General features: G+C 43.8%; 1 protein-coding gene and 1 long non-coding RNA gene across 2 annotated transcripts in view; both read right to left on the minus strand.

Annotated features, from left to right (window-relative positions):
* The window catches only part of LOC134078729 (uncharacterized), a 2874-nt gene extending 65 nt beyond the window's left edge, over window positions 1–2809 (minus strand). Inside the window, exons 1-3 of the long non-coding RNA XR_009938857.1 lie at window positions 2679–2809; window positions 786–868; window positions 1–61 (exon numbers count right to left, since the gene is read on the minus strand). The exon at window positions 1–61 is cut by the window's left edge and continues 65 nt beyond it. This is a non-coding gene — a long non-coding RNA (uncharacterized LOC134078729). The remainder of the gene's footprint in view (window positions 62–785; window positions 869–2678) is intronic.
* A 777-nt stretch (window positions 2810–3586) lies between these two features.
* On the minus strand, window positions 3587–7713 carry mnx2a (motor neuron and pancreas homeobox 2a). The gene is made up of 3 exons (XM_062534855.1): window positions 7162–7713; window positions 5886–6043; window positions 3587–5147 (listed from the first exon to the last, which is right to left on the minus strand). Exons 1-3 carry the CDS (start codon window positions 7601–7603, stop codon window positions 4707–4709), a joined length of 1041 nt encoding a protein of 346 aa, XP_062390839.1. The 5' UTR covers window positions 7604–7713; the 3' UTR covers window positions 3587–4706.
* Window positions 7714–22206: the final 14493 nt, after the last annotated feature.

The following is a 22206-nucleotide window of genomic DNA, read 5'->3' on the forward strand; positions in this document are numbered from 1 at the left end:
GCTGGGACGAGCTGCGCTGTTGGGGCTCCGAGGGGGGATGGGGTGGGGCAGAGGCCTGCTGCTAAACACATACGGCAAACAATGCCCACACACACACACACACACACACACACACACACACACACACACACACACACACACACACACAAACACACACATCCCGCACATATGCACACACACACAGACACACACGCACATACACACACACACATACACACACACACACACACACACACACACACACACACACACACACACACACACACACACACACACACACAGGCACTTTAGTATTGTCCACTCACTTAATTTCAATTACACTACTTAGTGATTTCAGAGTATCTACTGCCTAAAATACAAGCTAGGCCTATATCTAATTTGTGCTGTTACTGCCACTAATATATTGATGCAATACCACATAACGCCTCTAGATGACCCAGCAGACTACACTACTGTAAGACCCTCAACTCAGAGCATGGAATGGAAAGAGCATGGAATGTTTAAAACCTGATACCAGGTCCAACTCACCACACATTGACTATTCCACTCATCATCATGCAAGCTATAGAAATATGACCGACAGACATGTTGTATGCTATAAAATGTAACACTTGTTTTATCGTGTGGCTGCAAGTGAAATCAATAAGGGATCAAAAAGGGAGGAGGAAGAAGAGAGGGATAGCCTACTGGTCATTATTATGAAAATAAGAATTAAGGATGACGTGGTGGTGGGATAGGCCTAGTGGTGACAAGACAGACGTCTGTGTTAATCTAGCCTACTTCACCTTGTTTCGCTTTCCATAGTTGGGTGCCCTGGGCCAGTGCAAGGTGGGATTCAGGGGGTTCGCCGGAATGTCAGTCAGCATTGCTGTGGAATGAATAACACCAAGTAGTGTGACAATATCATAGACTGACAACAACTTGACAGATTTAGGAGACGTGATAGGCTGGCTCAACCAGTCAACTCACGTGGTAGGCGACAGACCAAACAGGACACTGCGATAACGTGAAGGTAGGCTACTAAAAGGTTTTGCTGAAGTAGATGTAAATGTAGGCCTATGCACTTTTATGTCCCTGTCACTCATTTATTTACCTGCATTTCTATTAAGTTAAGTGATATAGCCTACCTTGCGCCGCTGTAGCCTGCCGTTACAGAGAAACGTGAAGCAGAAACAATGATTCGAACCGACGTCTCCATCTACACACAAGTCTCGATAAATAACAGACTGTTTATTATAAGATGGGTCAAGCAATGGGTTAGCCTACGTTAACCCTTAGATGCATAAGTGGGGTCAAAAATGACCCCAGAGGTTGTTTTCTTGCAGTATCTTCTTAATTTTAAATTTTTTTCATTTAACCTTCCATGTATTCCTCAAATAGGTTGTCTTTGACATGAGGCCATTTGGATTTGTGTCTAATTGTTATATTTTTAAAGTAATTTCATGTTTTGTATCAGTACCACCGATCCGCATAGGTGGGGTCAAAAATGACCCCAAGCATTTTCTATGGAAATTCAAAAGTTAACCCTAGGATCTTTTGATTTTTATCAAGTGTGGCAGTAAGGTATACATTTACTGTTGATTATCACATCTCATGTCAGCAGTCTCACCATCCTGAAGGCTATTTTTACACAACAACATGAATCTAAGTATCATCATATAATGTGGCGGCCAAGCGTTCATAGCGACGTCGCTTTTTGATCCTTCAATGTCCACTCTTCCTATCATTGTGAAGCAGAATTCACCAAGCGATATTTACAGAGGGATTTGTTGATATAGCCTTCTTGGCCTGATTTGTATGACTTTTTATGCCTAAAAATAGGGCGAAAATCCATTTTTTAAGCCAATTGGCAGTATTTTCTGATTTACTGGATAACAAAAGAAGATATTCATAATCACCTCTGTAAATGTTTTTTTAGTTGATATATTAACACTACAAAAAAATAATTTTCAACCTGGCTTTTTCCAATGGTCAGATTCTTCGCATCAAAACATATATGCAAATTAGCGCATATTTAATTAGACATGACCTAATTAGCATATTTAAACATAAATACAGAAAACTTGCAATACGTTTTTTTCTCCTATTGCTGTGAGTATTCAACTGGTAAAGTTTCATGAAGATATCTCAAAGTTAAACATTTTACCCTATTCACCTATGTTGAGATCATTTTAGGATTTTTACCTTTTTTGCCTTTCTAGAAGCTGTTTTGTAATAAAATGTTAATAAAAAGTGATACATCATATGTCCAACATGAAATAATACTTTTTTTGACAAATATATAATAAAAATCATCATCTTTAACCAAAATGAAAGACATTATTTGAGTTTACAGCAAAAAACGCATGCATTCTAATTGGGGTCATTTTTGACCCCACTCATGGAAGAGTGTAGGTATTGGTAGCCTATGCATCTAAGGGTTAACGAAGCCTACAACATGTTTGTTGATAAGATATCGAAATGCCAGAGTGTAGCCAGCTAACTACAGATAATTAGTTCATCTGGAAAATGCGCACCTGTAAACACCACTGACATAAACAGACGTTACAATTTAGCAGTGTTTTTGACACAAAGTAGCCTGGCCTAAGCGACTGCACGGAAGCTGGTTTGTGTTAACGTAATGTCAAGTTATCACGTTGGTTCGACAACCTAGGTTGTTTTTATTTGTTTTGTCTTACCTTGCTCTGAGTGTACATTAATACATCACTAAGTGAGTAGAAATATAGATGATCCAAATAGTCTAACCAGATTGTGCCGATATTAAGTTCATAAAATGTGCCATGTCTCGTTTGGACAGCAACTTTGCGAAAGAATTGTTTCCACTACTCTCCATGGTAACGACAGGGCCCGTAGAGGGACAATATTCACGACCACTTTTCGAAACACTTTTTAATCAAATCTCTCTCCGTTGGCGCTCGACGGTCAGTGCTGCCAGCTAAAAGCACGGTTAATGACTGCGTATAAATATGCAGTTGTCAGCCTTACGGTAGAGAAATATTCCTCTCCATCTGCTCTCATATTTAATCACCGCCCTTACACTTCCCTTGGCTTAAGGTTCCACTTTTGGTCACTCGGGTAATTTTCTTTTTCACAAATTAAATGGGTTTGTGACATCACCATAAGGGGCTGATTATTTTACTTCCCCTTCATTAACTTAATTATTTGACCATCAGTAAACCTGCCGGAGTAATTCATATTTGAAAGCTGCGGTCGTAAATAAGGGTTTCCATCTCGCTTATTAGGCCTATGCTATGCATCTTCCGCACAGAGCGATACATGGCAGCGTAGGGACAAGGCTACCACCAAGTTCTTGTGTGGAGGTAAGAGAGGAAACGAAAGTAGGCTAAACCGGGGGGAAAAAACGAACAAAATGTAGGCCTATGTTGCTTAGCCTATAAAATTACAATTATGCATGTCCACATACCACTGAGGTCAAAAACTGAAATGAGATTCAGACACAGAAACATTCAGTCACACACAAGACAACTGCAAAATGCACAGAGAAATGGCAAGGACAACATCTGGTTTAAGGACTTCAAAAAATAATGCCCAAGCCACATTGTTTTTATTTGTCATTTAAGAAAATGCAGCATTTATTTGGCTAATGTATTTTCATTGCTATTCTTTTCTTTTAATAGGCTATAGACAGTGACTAGTAATAATTACTATAATTTATTTAAAAGCCAATAAATTAAATATAATTTAAACCATTTAAATAACATTAAACAATGACACCACTAACATGACAAATGAGTAAGGAAAAAAATCCCATTTGTACAGTGCTTAAAGTAAACTCATTTTAAGTGACTTGCTTTTCTCAGACAGACAGACAGAAGACAGACAAAGATCTACAAGCATGGCTCTTTTGTTCAGATCGTACACTAAATGGTGCATGATAGGCCTATACATGAAACCAGGCCAGAATTATTGAATTGTAACTGAATTAGACATGTAAATGGCACTGTCTGCTATTTGGCATTACATTGCAATATCACAGCTATTTGGTATGCACATTGGCACAGTTTATAATTTCCAAAAGATTATTTAAATACAAAAAAAAGGACCTGTTGCTGTTGTTGTTGTTGTGAACGGGTGAATTTGGGGATGATTTATGGATTTACTCAGTGCAGATGTAGTCAGTCAGTCATATCAAAATGGCATAATGTTGGGTTGAGTAATATCAGGGGAGAGGGAGAAGTTGAGCAGTCTTTAATAATGGTCCCTTCCTCCTCCTGAATTCATAACAGGTAACAGTCTTTTTTTCTTCTTGTCCTTCTTTTTTAAATGTAGCTTCAGTCCAAGTGGCTGTAGAAGTGGCCTATACTGTACATACTGAGTGCATGGGGAGGTTTCAGTGGTCAGTCACCCAGAGTCAGGAAGTGGAATGTAATTCAGCGAGAGGAAGCTGAAGTGGGCCGCGTCCCAACGATGCACACTTGAGCACTTGTGCACTTGCACACTTGAGCACTTGCGCACTTGCATCCTCAGACAGTGCACCTCAAAGTACCACTTTTGTGAAGTATTAATAGAGTGGGGGGAAACAGGGGTATGAAGAAGGAAAAAGTGGGGTCAAAGAAAGAAAGCGGATTTGAGCATCACACTCTGTGCCCCCTCCATCACGTCACAAAACGTGGATCCCCAAAGGTGCACTTCAAGGCTGCAGCAAGCGCGGCAGCAATGGGACGGCCTCGCTCGATGTCACTTCCTCATAACGCCACGCCGGTCCTCCTGTCCACCCCCAGCTCGTCCAGCTCGTCCTCCGAGTAGGAGCCGTGGGAGCTGTAGCTGAGCTCCGACGAGTGCTGCGAGAAGTCCACCTGACGGGGTGCCGGCGCCGCCGCCGCCCCCACCACGCGCATGCCCCCGGCGCCTCCCATCGCGGCGCCCACGGAGGCCCGGAACCTCCTCGTCTCCTCCTCCTCCTCCTCGTCGACCTCGTCTTCCTCGTCCTCCTCCTCCTCTTCCTCGCACTCCAGGTCCTCGTCGTCGTCCTGGGCGCTGGAGCGACGGGTGTCGCCGCCGCCACCGGGCTTGCCGGACCGCTTGGACCCCAGGAGCCGGGCCTCGGACCCCTGCTGGCCCGACTGCTCCTTGGCCTTGCGGCTCCGCTTCCACTTCATGCGGCGGTTCTGGAACCAAATCTTCACCTGAGGAGGGAGGGAAGGAGGGAGGTGTGCTGTTAGAACATTAGAACACTACTGTAACTGTCACCTGTACTAATGTGGGTATCATCACTGTTAGGTGATCATGTCAAATCTTCACCTGAGGAGTGAAAGAGGGAGATGTGCTGTTAGAACATGGAAACACTATTTGTCACCTGTACTAATGTGGGCATCATCACTGTTAGGCTATCATGTCAAATCTTCACCTGAGGAGGGAGCAAGTGAGGTGTGCTGTTAGAACATGGAAACACTATTTGTCACCTGTACTAATGTGGGTATCATCACTGATAGGTTATCATGTCAAATCTTCACCTGAGGAGGGAGGGAGGTGTGCTTTTAGCACATTTAAACACTATGTGGGTATCATCACTGTTAGGCTATCATGACCTTCATGTTATCTCATGTTAACATCTATTATGTTAACTTTCTCTATCTCTGTAAATCACTTTTTGCTCATTGCATGATAATTGCTATACAAATAAAACATGTTTATTTATTATTTCAAGGACATGATTATTACAGCCCACTTCTAGACTTTGATGGATATCAAATAAGATCGCTTAGGGCCTTTGGCTCCAATTTGTAAAATCTAGTATTTTTTACAGTAATAATAAAGCCTAAAGTAGAAGTGAAGACCTGATTAAATAGGGATGTGCTCTTCTCCCTCCCTGCTGCTGGACACCTGATGGCACCTGTATAGCTCCCAAGCAGGCCGCTGCTTACCTGTGTCTCCGTGAGCATGAGCGACGTGGCCACCTCGAAGCGCTTGGGCCGGGACAGGTACTTGTTCAGCTTGAACTGGTTCTCCAGCTCCAGCAGCTGCTGGCTGGTGAAGGCCGTCCTGGGCCGCCGACACTTCCCCATCAGGCCCGCCTGCGGAGCTGAGGAGAGGAGAGGAGAAGAAAAGAGAGAACAGACAGAGAGGAGAAGAAAAGAGAATGAGGATGAGGACGGGTGAAGAGGGAAGAGAAGTGAAGAAAGGATGGGAGAAAAGAGAACAGACGACAAGCAAACAGGATCAGATGAGAATGATGAGGCACTGCGGCACGGGAACAACAAAGCAGAATGCTGCCTTTGACCGCCCCGATGTCCCCTTCCCATCGATAATGATAACAGCTTTACTCCGCTTTACTGTTGATGACAGCACCGGACATATTACTCTGGCGTGGCCATAAAACTCAGGAGAGCGCCATTAACTTAATGAAAATTCAATAAAAGCGCATAGAGAACTTTATTGATGAAGTGAGGACTGGTTAAAGTGTTTCTTTATAGTTTTCTTTCTGACAAAGGCAGTTTTAATAGAGCTGTCGTTTATGATTAAATAAAAAGGAAAGAAAATAAAAACCTTCCATTATAGCCAAGTTAGCCATAAACACTGATGCAATGACGAGACATTTTATTAAGGGCTTTCTACTCAGTGTAAGTTAACCTCTTGTTATTGGAAAAATAAAGGGAATTAATTTAGATGAAGCGTCCCAAGTCTCCATTTTAAAATTAGCATCCCTTGCCCTTCTAATTTTTTTCCTTCTCAAAACTGACTCATAGATCTGCATCACAGAAGCCAGGATTATTTTTTAAATGATGGAAATAGGTCTAACGAAACTGACTTCAAACGAAGGCATATTACACATACTATTCTACTGGATACATCCGAATTACCCACGAACTTGCAGGAATAACGGGAATTTGGGGTAGGCCTATAGGCTACAGTATCGCATCAATAGGCATATTCGTCTTTCTGCTATTTCATTTACCCCATTCCACAATTGTATCACTCAAATATATGATATATTAAACTGTCAAAATATCCCATTTTTAAACAAAAATAAGTAGGGTATAATCTCCAAAAACTAAACTGGAAAATTAAAGTGTCAATAATAATTAAAAAAAAAAAAAAAAAAAAACGCATCACACAATCAATACGGTTGTCTATCCCTTCTCACATGCTAAACTCTACCCCGACATTTCAATACACTCTTGCCATTTAGGGGTATTTTACCATTGTAGTCTGCGAGACGTGGCATCATCATCCCAGCCCGGATCCAGTGCTCCAGCGGAAACCCACCAGCCATCGCGGCCGCCTTCAGGTGCGCCTCAGGGTATGGCATATGCGGGAAGCCCGAGTAAGAGAACGCGGGGTGCTGAGCCCCAAGAGCGGCCAGGGAGTACATGGGTGCCGGGTACATTCCCGGAAGAGTGGTTTGGGACAGTGAAGTTAATCCCGGGGTTGAGATGTTCAAAAGGCCCGGTTTGGGAATAATTCCGGTTTGGATTGGGATGATTCCGGTGGTCCCCCGGAGAGGAGATGTTTCCGTCTGTCTGCATACCACTGCTCTGCCCTCCATGCTGTCCCCGCAGTGGGTCGGTGAGCCTGTGTGGCTGAACGGCCGCGATTCCGCTCCCAACAGGGCATCGATGCGAAAGTTCTTAGACTTGTCCATGGTCACAAGTGTGCAGGTTTGCAACTCAATGAGGGCAACGGGAATCTTAGACAATGACTCAGAACACGCTCTCGTTTACTGTTGCTTTGCAGCCTGATGAGTCAATGCATTCAGTACTATTGTTATAAAGTCAAAATAAAATTCGAAACTCAAACAAATAGTTGCATCCAGAAAATGGTCTGAAATGGCGCAAATTTGGAAATCAGGTCTGTCTGCTAAATCTGATCAAATCGCTTCATGTCCTACCTTTTTTTCGAAATCTGTTTGGCTACGCTTCAGCTTGTTGAGGACCCAAATAATCGTATTTGCCTTGCAATGCTCTGTAGTGCGGCTTGACGTGGTCCCTTTGTCCCTCTCTATGCGTAATGACAGCTTCAAGTGCCGCCACCAACTTTTTGACGTACTTCGATCTCCCCGTGCGCCCACAGGGCGGCTATCTGATTGGTTACACGCTCTTCAACCGGTCGGCGCAGTCAGAAGCTTTCTAATTAACTAATTACACTCATATTTACTCCGCCTCTCTCTCTCTCTCTCTCTCTCTCTCTCTCTCTCTCTCTCTCTCTCTCTCTCTCTCTCTCTCTCTCTCCCCATTGGCACCCAGACTGATCCCAAATGCTTAAACAAATTATTGTGCAATGAGAGCAAACATGCAGTCGCACAAAGACATGTCTGAATGTTTCGAAGAATTACAGGATAGGCTATTCACGAGTGTTTTAGGAAAACGTGTCACATCTACTGAGCGCGTCAGAGGCTTTTCGACCTTCACAACAAACGCTCCACGGTGATTTTCTAGTGAGCAGATGTTATTCGAGTAGCAACACCGACGGTCCTGATATGCAAAGGCTTAAAAACGCCCTTCGTGAATTACTGTAAACAAATTATGGTTTTATGGATATATTTCCCTGGCATTTGTGTATTTTGTTATTAATAAATCTATGGGTTCGTTATTCTTTGACCACGGATTTGTTGGAATTGTTTGGAATGAAGATAGCTCTTATTTTGCATTTTAAAACACAAGACAAAAACACAAAAAGACAAGTGCATAAGTTGAAATTAATTGTATGGGCCTATTACATTTACGTTATTTAGAAAAACCTCTTTGATCAAAATACAGAAAATGACTTGAAAATTATTTGACTATGGTATTTGAAGACATGGGTGCACACATCCAGAAAATTGTGTTTTAACAGGACGCCAGACAAAAAACGCGTCAAAGAGAGAAGGGGATGTTCCGCGCACCGTGTAATGGCTCCAAAAGTACTTTATTTGTTTACTATAAAAGGCAACATTGCTCTTGATTTGACTATGGTGCCATGCCTGGATATGCTCTTTTGCTATTTTCCAATGGGTAACTGTTGAAGAATTGTTTTACAACAACTGTTTTGTTACTACTGTCACTACTGTGTAAGTGTACAGTATAGCGCACCTGTTACACAAGAAGAGGGAGAGTGTGGTGTTGACATGTATCCCTTAAAGTATTATACAAAGTAAAGTAGTATAAAGTAAAGAATTCTTCATGAAGAATTGTTTTGCATGTGGACGGATGCAAATACACACACTTTAAAAATGGACATTCTCTCTTTCTGTGTCTCTCTCTCCCTCTCTCTCTCTCTCACTCACACACACACTCTCTCTCTCACACACACACACACACACACACGCACACACACACGGACACACACACACTTTTACAAAAATACCAAACCACACACCAAAAGGCCTACTGTTCTGCGTGACCTTGGTGTGGTGTAGTGATTGACAGCGTGGCCTTTACCTCCCCAGCCAGTGGACAGGTGCAGTGACCGGTGCAATTTCTCACATACAGCACGCAGACCTCCAAATGGCCCTCGATTAGTTATCACACACACACACACACACACACACACACACACACACACACACACACACACACACACACACACACACACATACACATTAGTTAACACATGTATCTGCTTAAAAAACAGTACAACACACACACACACACACACACACACACACACACACACACACACACACACACACACACACACACACACCAGCATCAAACTGTTCAGTCAACAAAGCCTCACGGCTCTATATCTATTACTATCAAGAGTGTTAAACACCTCATATAAATGATATCAGAACATCAAAGGACAAACTTGTTGCTTACCTTCTGTTATTTGCTAATTATCACAGGGTGTACACAATATGGCTGAGATAGTGTGATAATAAAATACAGATCATAAAAGATTGATCATTTTTTCCGACGGCAATTGTTTTCCACGATAGTCATGACAATAGCTTTGGTTCAATCCGGTTGAAGATGAGTTTGTACTTCTAGGACATGAGGAAGAGTAGCCAAAGCATGTTCAGTACAACTTGTATTGAAAGCATTCAACTGATGAAGGTTTTAAAGTGTGCTTTCATACAAGAATCAATAAAAGTCAGGAGATATAATTAAAACGCTAAATAAATATGAAAGATGGAAATATAAATAAAAGCTGAAAATGGTCATTTTAACATTCACCGCATTACTCTGAATTCCAGATACATACTAGTAAAAAAAATTATAGATATTTTAAATGGTAACTACAATAGATTTTCCTTGACAAGTTGACACAGTTGTTCAGCCAGATCACACTTTTCCCTGCCAAGACCTTCAGTTGTGCTTTAATATCAGTTTTATTACAAAGACAGAGAGCATTTACTGACATATTGCTGTCAATGATTAACACACACACCCCCCTGAAGAGAGGCTATTCCCATATGGAACTCAGCTAACTCATTTAATTGTTTTACACACAATATTTTATACTATGTGCTGGCTTGTGTGAACTCAGGTCAAACAAACGACAGGCAGATAATATCACCTCACAAGATTATCCCTTTAGGTGAAGCATCTAACAAACATAAGGTGGCATACAATATAATGCTGGGTAATTGAGGAAATTATTTCAAATATATTACAGAACGAACAAACATTGGTTACAGATTGGCTTTATGAAAACTGTCACTTTATGTCTATATCAGCCAACAAACTATTTCCTTTGACCATCATGCTAGGCGGCATAATTGACTTTCCACCCCTGTAATCAGATTGATAACAGTTTAATTGGCAATGATTATTACCATGGTAAAACTTCAGTTGCTAAACAGCGGCAGCTATCATGCCGCTTCGACCAGAAAACACAATGTTTTTATGTCTTTCCGAGGCTAGTGTACCCTGGCAATCTCCACCTACAATTCAGCCTTGTCAAGAGCCTTGACTGTAATCTGAAACAGATCTTTGGACGATCTGGACGATCTTTAACAGGTAACTGCTCACTCACAACAAAGCCTCCATTGTCTGCGGCCGCGGATAAGAGGGACTGTAAACAGCTAATCTCACACTCAGTAACACATAATAACTTTCACCCTGCAATTCAGGACTCTCGCTCCAGACTGGACATACAAGGACGACAGCTGGGGACATTAATTGGTCCCTTCACAAACAGATAAGACGACACATATTGTCGCCCATACATACTGTACACGTATCGCTGACGGTATCATTATAACTATATTAAATGTGTGAGGGGAATGTTATTATTGTCACTTTAATAAGAAGGGACTGAGTGGCACAAATGAACTGTGGCGAGCAGTAACGTATTTCAATTGGTCGGCAGCACACACACACACACACACACACAATTAGTGATTTTGATATGTAAGCTGATTATGTACTCTTATTATGTCATGATACCGTGAGAATCAGAGTGAAAGATGTGTGTGTGTGTGTGTGTGTGTGTGTGTGTGTGTGTGTGTGTGTGTGTGTGTGTGTCCTGAAGAGAACGATAACCAACGGCACTCCTGTTAAACGAGGAACACATCTCTCTCGGTGTGTACGAAAGAGAGAGAGAGAGAGAGAGAGAGAGAGAGAGAGATATGCACAGATGCTCAGCAGGACCTAAGTGCCCCCCCTCTCCTCTCATTTCCTCTGCACACACACAGAGAGAGAGAGAGAATTAGGGAAAAGAGAAAGAGAAAGAGAGAGAGAGAAAGAGAAAGAAAGAGAAAGAGAGAGAGAGAGAGAGAGAGAGAGAGAGAGAGAGAGAGAGAGAGAGAGAGAGAGAGAGAGGCTGTGGCATTCAGCCCACTGTAAAAGACCCATTCACTGGAGGGCTATTCACACACAAATGCCCCGCTGTGACACGAGTTGCCCCAGCCTTCGCCGTCTGACCTCCGATTAGCCCCCGCAATCACACGTCTCACCACCCACTTCACTTGGTCAGCTCTGGGGCATATCTGCCTGCTTTGGTCCAGAGGTGTCTTTTTGTGTCGAATCCAATCACTCGGTGTAAGATCTAATATGTTTAATGTTATTTACCATGCTATACAAACCAATTATTTCTGTATGCAAAACAAAAAAACTGTATTTTATTTAGTACTGTTTTAAATGCAATGGCTTTTCAGAGCAAGAGTGCGCAGGTAGTTCCTCTCAGGATCTGTTGCAGGCTCTTTTCAGTGGTGCTTTTGTGGGTCCTCTGGGGGAACCATTGTGTGCCCTCTCTCCTCATCGTAATGTTAAAGCCTCACATGAGTCTCCAAATTAATCAAAGTGGAACAAAATCAGTCAGAGGCCTTTTTCGAGGTGTCAGGGCCACAAACCGCAGAACGCCCTCCCTCGCCGTCTTTATGATTTTATAACCTCACGTCTAGTTGATTTTATAACCACCATCTCAGGTTTATTATGAGAATGCCAGCTTCTGTCCTCTCTACTATGTTCACACCCTTCACACACAAACAGAGAGAGAGAAAGAGAGAGAGAGAGAGAGAGAGAGAGAGAGAGAGAGAGAGAGAGAGGGAGAGAGAGAGAGTGTCGCCCACAACATGCTCGCCGACACAAAGACTGCAACCTTTCTATATCTTATCCTCTTTTTTTATTCATACATTGTATGAGCGCCATTGTTGCGGCCGTGTCGCCCCTTGTTAAACCAGGGGGGGGTGGGGGAAGTCAAACTTCCTGGGCTAACTACAAGGCTGGGCTGGCCTGGCCTGGGCTGGGCTGGGCTGAGCGTGGTGAATGGCTTGATTAATGATGGCCGCCAAAGTCAGACGTCAGCACAAAGAAGGAGGGAAGGCGGGAGGTGTGTGTGGTGCCGTTGTTGGATAATTAGCAGGGTTGACATATCCCACTGTCCGTCTGTGTGTGTGTGTGTGTGTGTGTCAGAAGCAGACACACGTACGGCATGTCACACACACAAAGACAGGGACCTGAGTGGATAATTGGGGAGGGGAGAGTGGAGGCTAACATCTGTTGCTCCGGGCTAAATTCACGCGGCTGGATCGGCGTGCTTGTATGTGGTGGGAGGGGGGCGCTACATGCTATCATCGTGGGTGGTATACACGCTCTGCTCTCTCTCGGTCACACACACACACACACGGTCAGCAGACAACAGATGGATAATCAGTAATTTTTGGTGCTGGAATGTCTTGCGAACAAAATCCACAGTGGCTACGTTTGACTTGACTGAAAAATCTTTAGTTAATGATTCAGCCACCACACTTCAATTGGGATGTCAACAAGCTAATAACAAGCCACTATGTACAACATAAAAATCATTTGATTCATAACTGAATTATTTCAACAGATTTTTCTGAGACGTTTTTGACTAACTGATGACCCATGAGGCGGTGAACAAGAAGCTTTTTATGCACATAGTCATCCCAAACCCATTCCCAAAACCGGATCTGACATGTTAAAAGAATATTCGGTCTAGTTCAGCTTACATGATATGCAGTGTGAAATGGCCAGTGGACTTTTTATTTGATTTTTTTCAACGATATAAAAAAATACATGTCTTGTGATGAAGCATATATCAAATGAAAGACCACTCTTCCAGCTATATAATCTTTGTGTGTGTGTGTGTGTGTGTGTGTGTGTGTGTGTGCACGCATGCATAAGACAACTGACCCTAATCATATTTTCTTGGCCATCTGAGGCAGTCCAAAAATGTATCCAATCTCTTCTTTATCGTTGGTCCTTAACACAGTGCCCGAGTGTGTGTGTGTCTGAGTCGGAGCCCTTTACTTGGTTGCGAACGGCACATTAAACATGACAGTTCAATTAGGCCTGCCGCCGTGACCTCCGTCACCTGCCCCTAAGACTGCGTCCAGCAACTCCTCCCACCAATAGAGTTTGTCTTTTTTAATCAGGTGGGCTGAAAAAAAAAGACAGAGAGGAGGATAAATACTGTGAGTCATCACCATCACCATCACCCTCACCTCTCTCTCTCTCTCTCTCTCTCTCTCTCCCTCCCTACCTCCATCTCTTTCTCTCGATCTCTCTCTCTCTCTCTGTTTCTCTCTATTGTTTATCAGCAAGCAAGGTCATTCGGTGAAATATTCTGCATGGTAATGAGATTCACTCTTAAAGAATCACTATATTAGTCTGGTGCGGTGAGGGCCCCCGTGTCGTTAAAATTTAATATTTGCTTTGCAAATGCGAGGCAATTTTCTGAGTGCCTCTGTCAACCCCCCCATCTCCCTCCACCCAACCCCCCCACTCCACCCTCCCCACCCTCCCCAAGTGGAGCTGTCAGGTGTATTTAAATGACCCCCGCAGAGCTGATCTATGGGTTTGAACCCGGGGGGGCAAGCAGAGTAAAGAGTCAGGGAGACACCTTTAGTGAATGCTAAGGGATTTAACCGCTGTATTTATAGAGGCTGTATCGGTCTTGCCATATTTTCCATTGCGTCAAAGTCCCTGGCACTTAGACCGTGTCCGTTCTATCCGACCATGACATGAAGCATCTCTTTTCATACGGAAGAGAGTGAAACTGAAGCTGAGATTGAGAGAGAGAGAGAGAAAGAGAGAGATGGAGATTTTAACTCATTCTTTATTCGTTTAGTGAGGGAGAGAGAGTGAGAGAGGGAGAGAGAGAGGGAGAGAGAGAGAGGGATTAAGCCATTTACTTCAGAAGATGCTGGAAATATGTCAACAGCCTCTGTTGTGTGTTTGTGTCTGTCATATCTCATATCTGATGCGGAGCACGTCTACCCTGGGGCACTTCCCAGCACTGAGGCCCCTGGAACGGAGTGTTTCTCCGCATCTGTCAGGCGCAGACTCCGCCGGCGTCTTATTTAGGAAATGCCCCCTCGTCAGTGGTCCCGGCCACAGAGGAAAAAGCAGGATTTAGCAATCCTATAATTGGTCGTTCTCGTCACGGCCTCTGACGGGTGGGGGGCCGTCAACCGCTATTATTTATCTGCTCGTCCAGAGCCAAACATGAATTTTCATTCACTAATTAGAACCCCCACCGCCCCTTCTTTCTCTCTCTCTCTCTCTCTCTCTCTCTGTCTCTCTGTCTCTCTCTCTCTCTCTCACACACACACACACACAAACACACTCTCTCTCCCTCCAGCTCGCCCTACCCCACAGTGGAGACAATGCAGCATTATGTTAATAAATTGTTCCATTAGCGTGCGTGGTGCGGCGGGGGCCGGGCCGGACGCCTGGGGATATAAATGGCGTAGCGACCGGACTTTAATTAAGACCCGCTGATTTACGGGCCGGCAGACCGGACAGGGTCAGCCCTCGTCAGGAGTCACATCTGGGAAGGTCATTGGAGAGGGTGCTGATGACTGTTTTACCCCAAACAAATGTAGACATCATGCCAGCCTGTCAACATTGAGCTGATACCGGTCAAGATTTCCTAGGATTCTAACCCAAAATATGGAGAACGTTTAACATTAGTCTTTCTGTGGCTTCTTGAATTTCCCCTTGGGGATCAATAAAGTATCTATCTATCTATCTATCTATCTGCTAACAGCAAGAATTCAAAACCAAACAAATGTGTAGACATCATGCCTGTCAACATTGAACTGACAGCGGTCAAGATTTCCCAGGTTTCTAACCCAAAATATGGGGAAATTATCTTTCTGTGGCCATCTTTCTGCTAACAGCAAGATTTCAGAACCACTGCACTAACTAAATGAGGTGTGAAACTTGGTCTAACGTGACTTTGCTTACAGAGTGGTGTCACAAGACGTTCTCACAGCAGCCACTCCGTTATCTTGAGTAGGCTAATATCACTCTAAGGTCGCCTCAAAGCAAGCACAATGATGCATCTGGTTCGCTGGAAGAGCAAGGAAGGGGATAGTGACAGCAGTCCAGAGACTGATCTGTCCGTTGGTAGGGCTAATGCGATGAGAGTATCAAAACAATATCAAAATATGGGATACGGGAAAATTGTAAAACAGGAGGACGGCGTGAAAAAAAGTTATGGTTATGATATTTAGCAGACACTTTTGTCCAAAGCAACATAATATACAAAAATAATAATACAAAACATAATATACGTGGAAAAACATGAAATAAAACAGTGCAGTTTTACTCACCAATGCTAGCCTGGCACTGTAATACCTAACTCTCTCTATACCTCAAGCAAACTCAAGCTGTGGTTTGAGTGTTCGACGCAAAATAGCTCACCCAGGTGGTAATAAGTGAGGTTTCCCATTCACTAAATCAGTAGTAGTACGGTAGTACTAGTTGTTGCTATAAGTGAGGCCATAAAAAACATAGAACAACAACAACAGCAAGAAACTGTCATCTCTGTTATTCTACTTTTCAGTAAAGCATCTTGCACTCCCCAAACCCATGACCTTCACTATCACCAACATCTAATTTTGGGAGAAAAATGTTGAGAATAGCGTCAAATACATGTTGGTTTGGAGCACATGTACTGTATGTGAGGGAGACTGAGGTAGCCAGACGCTCCTTCAAGCGGCTCCTTGAACGAGTGTGGTTAAGAGTAATTTCCTCTTGTGTCAAGTCGACAGATGTCTCTTAAAGCTGCCTCGCGGTCAATTAGGGGGCCAAGGGGCTACTCGGGCAGATAAGAAAGCCATGTTTGGACATCTCTCAATTAGCTTTGTGTGGGACAACCCCGCTGAGAGAGGGGAGAGAGGGGAGAAGGAGGGAGAAGGAGGGAGAAGGAGAGAAGGGGGAGGTGGGAGAGGGAAGGAGGGTACATTGTGAACACACAGCCTAAAGAGGGAGTCAGCCTGACATGTGCGCACACATACACACACACACACACACAGAGAGAGAGAGAGAGAGACATACAAATACACACACACACACACACACACACACAGAGAGAGAGAGAGAGAGAGAGAGAGAGAGAGAGAGAGAGAGAGAGAGACACACACACACACACACACACACACACACACACACACAGAAACAGACACACGCGCAGGCCGAGAGACAAGTCATAAACCAGCCAAACGGCCAGTGGCACTTGTGGTAATTGGACTAATTAGCCAACGATACCCACTCCATTCAGACTTACATCTGGTGGCTTCCCCAGAGAAACACACACACACACACAACTACAAAAAGACCAGTCCAGCCCAGAGGAGGGCCAAAATCATATCGGCACAATCTAAACGTCTGGACCTGAGGCTCCTCTCATTCTGAGCTTGTGTGAAACACGTTAGAAGTATAAGCTTACACTTACAATTCATGTTGATTTGGACAAAAGCGCCTGCTAATTAAAGTACCCACAACCATATTGACCCAGCTCATGCTCCATGTGAGAAATCAAATGCTTGATGAATGGGGGTGTCTCGCTGCACTATTTTCTCTGTTATGCTCAGTGACTTTCCATTCATGAGCTTTACGTAGGTGACAGTGAAATAAAACAACGACTCTGAGAAAGGTGTGCATTCATGTTGCCCTTCAATGGTCACGTGACAGCAATTCAACAAGGGTCACGCTAGGTGAACGGTTTGTCTTTACATTCCTAAACTTGACACGTTCATCCCTAAAGACAAACTGCGGAGCCATTACAGCACGTAGCCCCAACAGTGACTGACAGTGCTCCGCAAGGAGGAAACAGCGGTTAGAAAATTGTCCACACCGAGAGATTAATTCCCTCTGATTAAATATCACGGAGAGCCCGAGCTTGCTTGAGAGTGACGGTTCCTTGAGCCGGCCGGACGTTATGAAAGTGAAGTCGGGGGGAGCGGGTTCCTGTCTCCTTTGTTGCGCTGACCGTCGTTTAGCCCGGCTTTTGTCCTGCTCTTTTCACAGCGCTCAAGAGGGGATTTATTCCCATTCAAACGCATGCATCCCGGGCTATACGCGTTATTTGATTAGTGGCTGCTGGTTGTTTATGAAATCATTCAACTTTCACTTCACTGGCAGACGGCACTGGAGGAAGATGTGTGAGTGTGTGTGTGTTTGCGTCTGTGTGTATACGTGTGCGTGTGTGTTGTGTGTGTGTGTGTGTGTGTGTGTGTGTACACCTACATGTGTCTGTGTGAGTGTGTGTGTTGTGTGTGTGTCTGTTTGCGTCTGTGAGTATACAGTACTGTACAGTAGGTGTGTGTGTGTGTGTGTGTGTGTGTGTGTGTGTGTGTGTGTGTGTGTGTGTGTGTGTGAACTGTTGGCCAAGTGTGTTTGCACCTTGTGAATGGGCCCTCTGTTGAAACACTGAGTGCCTCTCCGCAATGGGCTTGCACTAAAACCACAGGTAATACATCTTCGGGAAGTCAAGGATCAGATGGCATGTTATGTTATCATAACCCGTTTACCAGGCCATTACAAATACAAGACTCAAACATGCGTATTGTGCACCACTCGAGGACCGAAGGACGTCAGCCTCACAGTCAGAGGGTGAGCGTGATTGGCTCAGCACGTCTCCAACGTCAGCATGCTGCCGGGCTCTTTGAAGTGGATTTTAGGTTTTTTATTAAAATGTCAATATTTGGAGTTCAACGTATTAAACAACTAAACAAAACGGGTTGTTGCTTCCAAATAAATGGATTAAAACACAAATGGTGCGCACACACACACACACACACACACACACACACACGTGCATTTGAGATGTCAAAAAAAAAAAAAAAAAAATGTATCCTGGAATTTCTCACAAGCACCTGCAACAGGGCGACTCTTTCTCTGGCCTCCCTCTCTCTCTCTCTCTCTCTCTCTCTCTCTCTCTCTCTCTCTCTCTCTCTCTCTCTCTCTCTCTCTCTCTCTCTCTCTCTCTCTCTCTCTCTCTCTCTCTCTCTCTCTCTCTCTCTCTCTCTCTCTCTCTCTCTCTCTCTCTCTCTTTCTCTGGCCTCTCTCTCTGGCCTCTGGCTGAACCTTCTCTCGTGACGGTGGGCCAGCGATAAGACACCTGTTGGGGAACGGCGCTTAAATGGGCCTGTAATGATGTGTGGATCACTCCTGCTTATCCGCGTTATCTCCAGCGCCTACCATTTCCCTCCCACCACCTCCCTCCAACCCACCACAGCTGCACAGGGAGCCTACAGTTCCCTCCGTCTGCTACCGGGGACTGGACGGACAATGATATTGATTGGCTCCAAAAGCTGATATCTCCTCACCCGTCCTTGAACTGGGAGAGTGAGTGAGTGAGTGTGTGTGTGTGTGTGTATGTGATCCTGTGTGATGAAGAACGCCAGTTGGTGAACAAACTGGTGTCCTCAGTACAAATGAACAAAACGGAAAAAGAAAATTGAAAACGAATTGAAAATATGCAACGCAAGAAAGCCAAGTGACTTTAATCAAAAGATTATTTAAGTTGGGTGAGGACGCCCTGTGGGGAAGGGCATCCTCTTAAAATGAATGTGTTGAAAACAACACAACTTGTGTTGAAAATAATACAACTTGCATTATTTTTTAACATAAAGTATCTCTGTGTCCAGATATAGGGACAACACAGTTTGTGTCCAGATAGGGATGACACATTTGTTTTCAGAGTGCAAGGACTATACGCACTCTTGAGTCTGTCTGTGAGCAAGAATTTGTCAAACACAGTATGCAGCCACAGACCGTGGACTGACGTACATTTGAGATGATCAATGTGATGTTTTCCCTCATAAAACTGTGGCATATGGTTCTTCTTTTAAAATCTTTCACCCAGACTTTTCCGGACTATCAGTCCATTCTGTTCTTACATTAAGGCCAGGAGCTTGAGATCATGGCTTTCATTCAACTAAAGCACACTCAAAAACGGTGCTTTTGAAAAGAAAAAAATGTGGATCTTTTTTTCCCCCGTGTCCTCTACCTCGCGTCGAAGATAAACGATAATAAATAAGAGGCGGACGCTAGCTGACGCGCGCGTCGCGATGACAGTGACGGCTCAGGAGGAGCTGCGTTTAATCAATGTGAGGGGTCTGTCAGCACTCTATTTCTGGAAAATTAAACAGGTTTACGGTAAGCAAGGTCTCTCAGGGTGGGGCGGAGTGGGCAGGAAAGTGTGTCTTCAAATGTGATTGTGCGAAGGCGTGTGTGTGTGTGGGTGTGAGAGAGAGAAAGGCTATGCAACAGTGATGGAATGAGGAAATGAAAAGGACAAGAGGGAGAGAGAGAGAGAAAGAATATGTGTGTATGCTGCAAAGTGTGAGAGAGTGAGAAAAACAAGCATGTTTGGGTTTCTCTCTCTCTCTCTTGCTCTCTCCATTTCTCTCTTGCTCTCTCTCTCATACACACACACACACATCTGACACACTGACAGAGAGAGAGAGAGAGAGAGAGAGAGAGTGACAGAGCATTAGATTTCAAGGCTGATTATTTAAAGAGCCTCCTTATGCAGATGGTTAAACAGCCCTCCCTCCCTCCCTCTCTCCCTCTCTCCCTCCCTCCCTCTACTTTCCTCTGCTCCCCTCTGCCTCTTTGCCTATTGACATGGTAATGGGTACAAATTGATGAAGACATTTCAGTCACTCGCTGACAAGTCCGTGACACAATGCACAAAGACTTCACCACCCACCAACAACCATTAATCACACCCTACTTTACACACGCACATACACACACACACACACAAACACATCCCGCTGTTCACGGCTGGATTTAATCAGCTAATTCTCAGCCTGTGCCTGACACATTGTCCGTCGGCCAGATCGCCATGGCGAGCGGGCGTAATCTCATCATCTCCTGGCCTTGATCAAAGCTAATGTCGTCCTGATCCACCAATTAGGGCCAATCAAAACACCGCCGCAACGAGCCTGCTGACTAACAACTGTTTCTTGAGCCATCAAGTGTGGAGGCTTGGTGTGTGTGTGAGTGTGTGTGTGAGAGAGAGAGTGAACAAGAGACAGAAAGAGAGAGACGGAGAGAGAGAAATTAGAGCATTATTTCTCTATTAACTTAGTGTGTGTGTGCATGGGTGTGTGTGTGTGTGTGTGTGTGTTTGTGTGTATAACAATGTACAAATGTGTGTGTGTCTGCATAAAAATGTACAAATGCTTGTGTTTATGTAAAAAGAAAGATGAAACAGAAACATGCACACACCAACGATGTGCTTGTAGATTTGGTGGTACATGCAGATTCAAGCCTTGGATTGAGTGATTGAGTGTTTGCTTTCTCCTACCCTGGAATGTCAATGAATCCTGGTGTTGAAATAGGCCCAGGAACGAAGTATTGACATAGAAATCCCAAAGATGTTAAATCAAACACTATGGAACTGGAGCCCTAGCACAGGCGTACTAATGGTCTCACTAAATTAAGTAGCTCTCTCCCCTCCACCTTCTACGACCACCGATCTCTTTTTTTGCACACAAAACACTTGGATATGTAGATTTATTAGCATGTTCACCCCGGGTTTATTGGCAAGCCACTTACACCAGGTCCAAAGGAATACAAATATATTGATTTCCACCCCAAAAATAGTTACCGTTAAGGCACCCACAGCACACTTTCATTTAATCACTCAGACCTATAGATGTAACTGTCTTCTGACCCGTGTATATATATGGAGATAAAGTACTCACCTTTGAGGGGCGATGTGGATGAAAAGCAGTAACAAATCAATCCGATCAATGCAATCATCTAACGGCACTGTGACACCTGCAGTGGCTAAAAGAGGTTTTCCTGATCAGGTTGGGTCGATATGCAACGCATTGGCTATGGCAACATGTTCAGTAACTTACACCCTGTAGACAGAAATCTTTGGTAAACGGAGCGTTTGCTTGTGTGAATGCGAGGTCTTTCATTTTGGACAGTTCCATCTGTAGTCTAGGCTACAGTGTCAGTGAAGGGCAATGGAGGGATTTATTTTTGGTGGACATTTATTTACTTTCCCTCGCAATATTTTGGTTGCGTTCCATAATAATTGGCTACGTTTTGTGTTCCTTCGCAATAGTGAAGGAACATAAAAATAGAGAAATAAAATAGTGAATTGTGTTCCTTTGTTATATCCTTCTGACTTCACGAGGGAAAGCAAAACTTTTGTGAGGGAACACAAAATTACTGCTAGGGAATGCAATTGCAAACGCATGGTGAAGGAACGCAATAGGCCAAGAAACTGAAAATTGAAAAAATATGTCCCTTTGTGGGTTCCTTACTAGGCCTACCAATTAGCTTACCAATCAAATGTTACAACTCCAGCCTTCAACTGATTACCTCATTCGTATTGAGAATAGAATAGAATAGAATTTATCATTTCTTTGATCCCGTGAGGAAATTCTTTCTCTGCATTTAACCCAATTTAAGCAAATTAGTGAGAAGGGAGCTAGCAGCAATACATTTCCATCTCTAAAGAATAATCTCTCTGTTTGAGGACTCAACAGGTAAACGATATTCGTCGAAATATTTTAATAAATCGTCTGAATTTCCCTCA

This window comes from Sardina pilchardus, chromosome 4 (genome assembly GCF_963854185.1).
Source record: "Sardina pilchardus chromosome 4, fSarPil1.1, whole genome shotgun sequence".
Lineage (NCBI taxonomy): Eukaryota > Metazoa > Chordata > Actinopteri > Clupeiformes > Clupeidae > Sardina > Sardina pilchardus.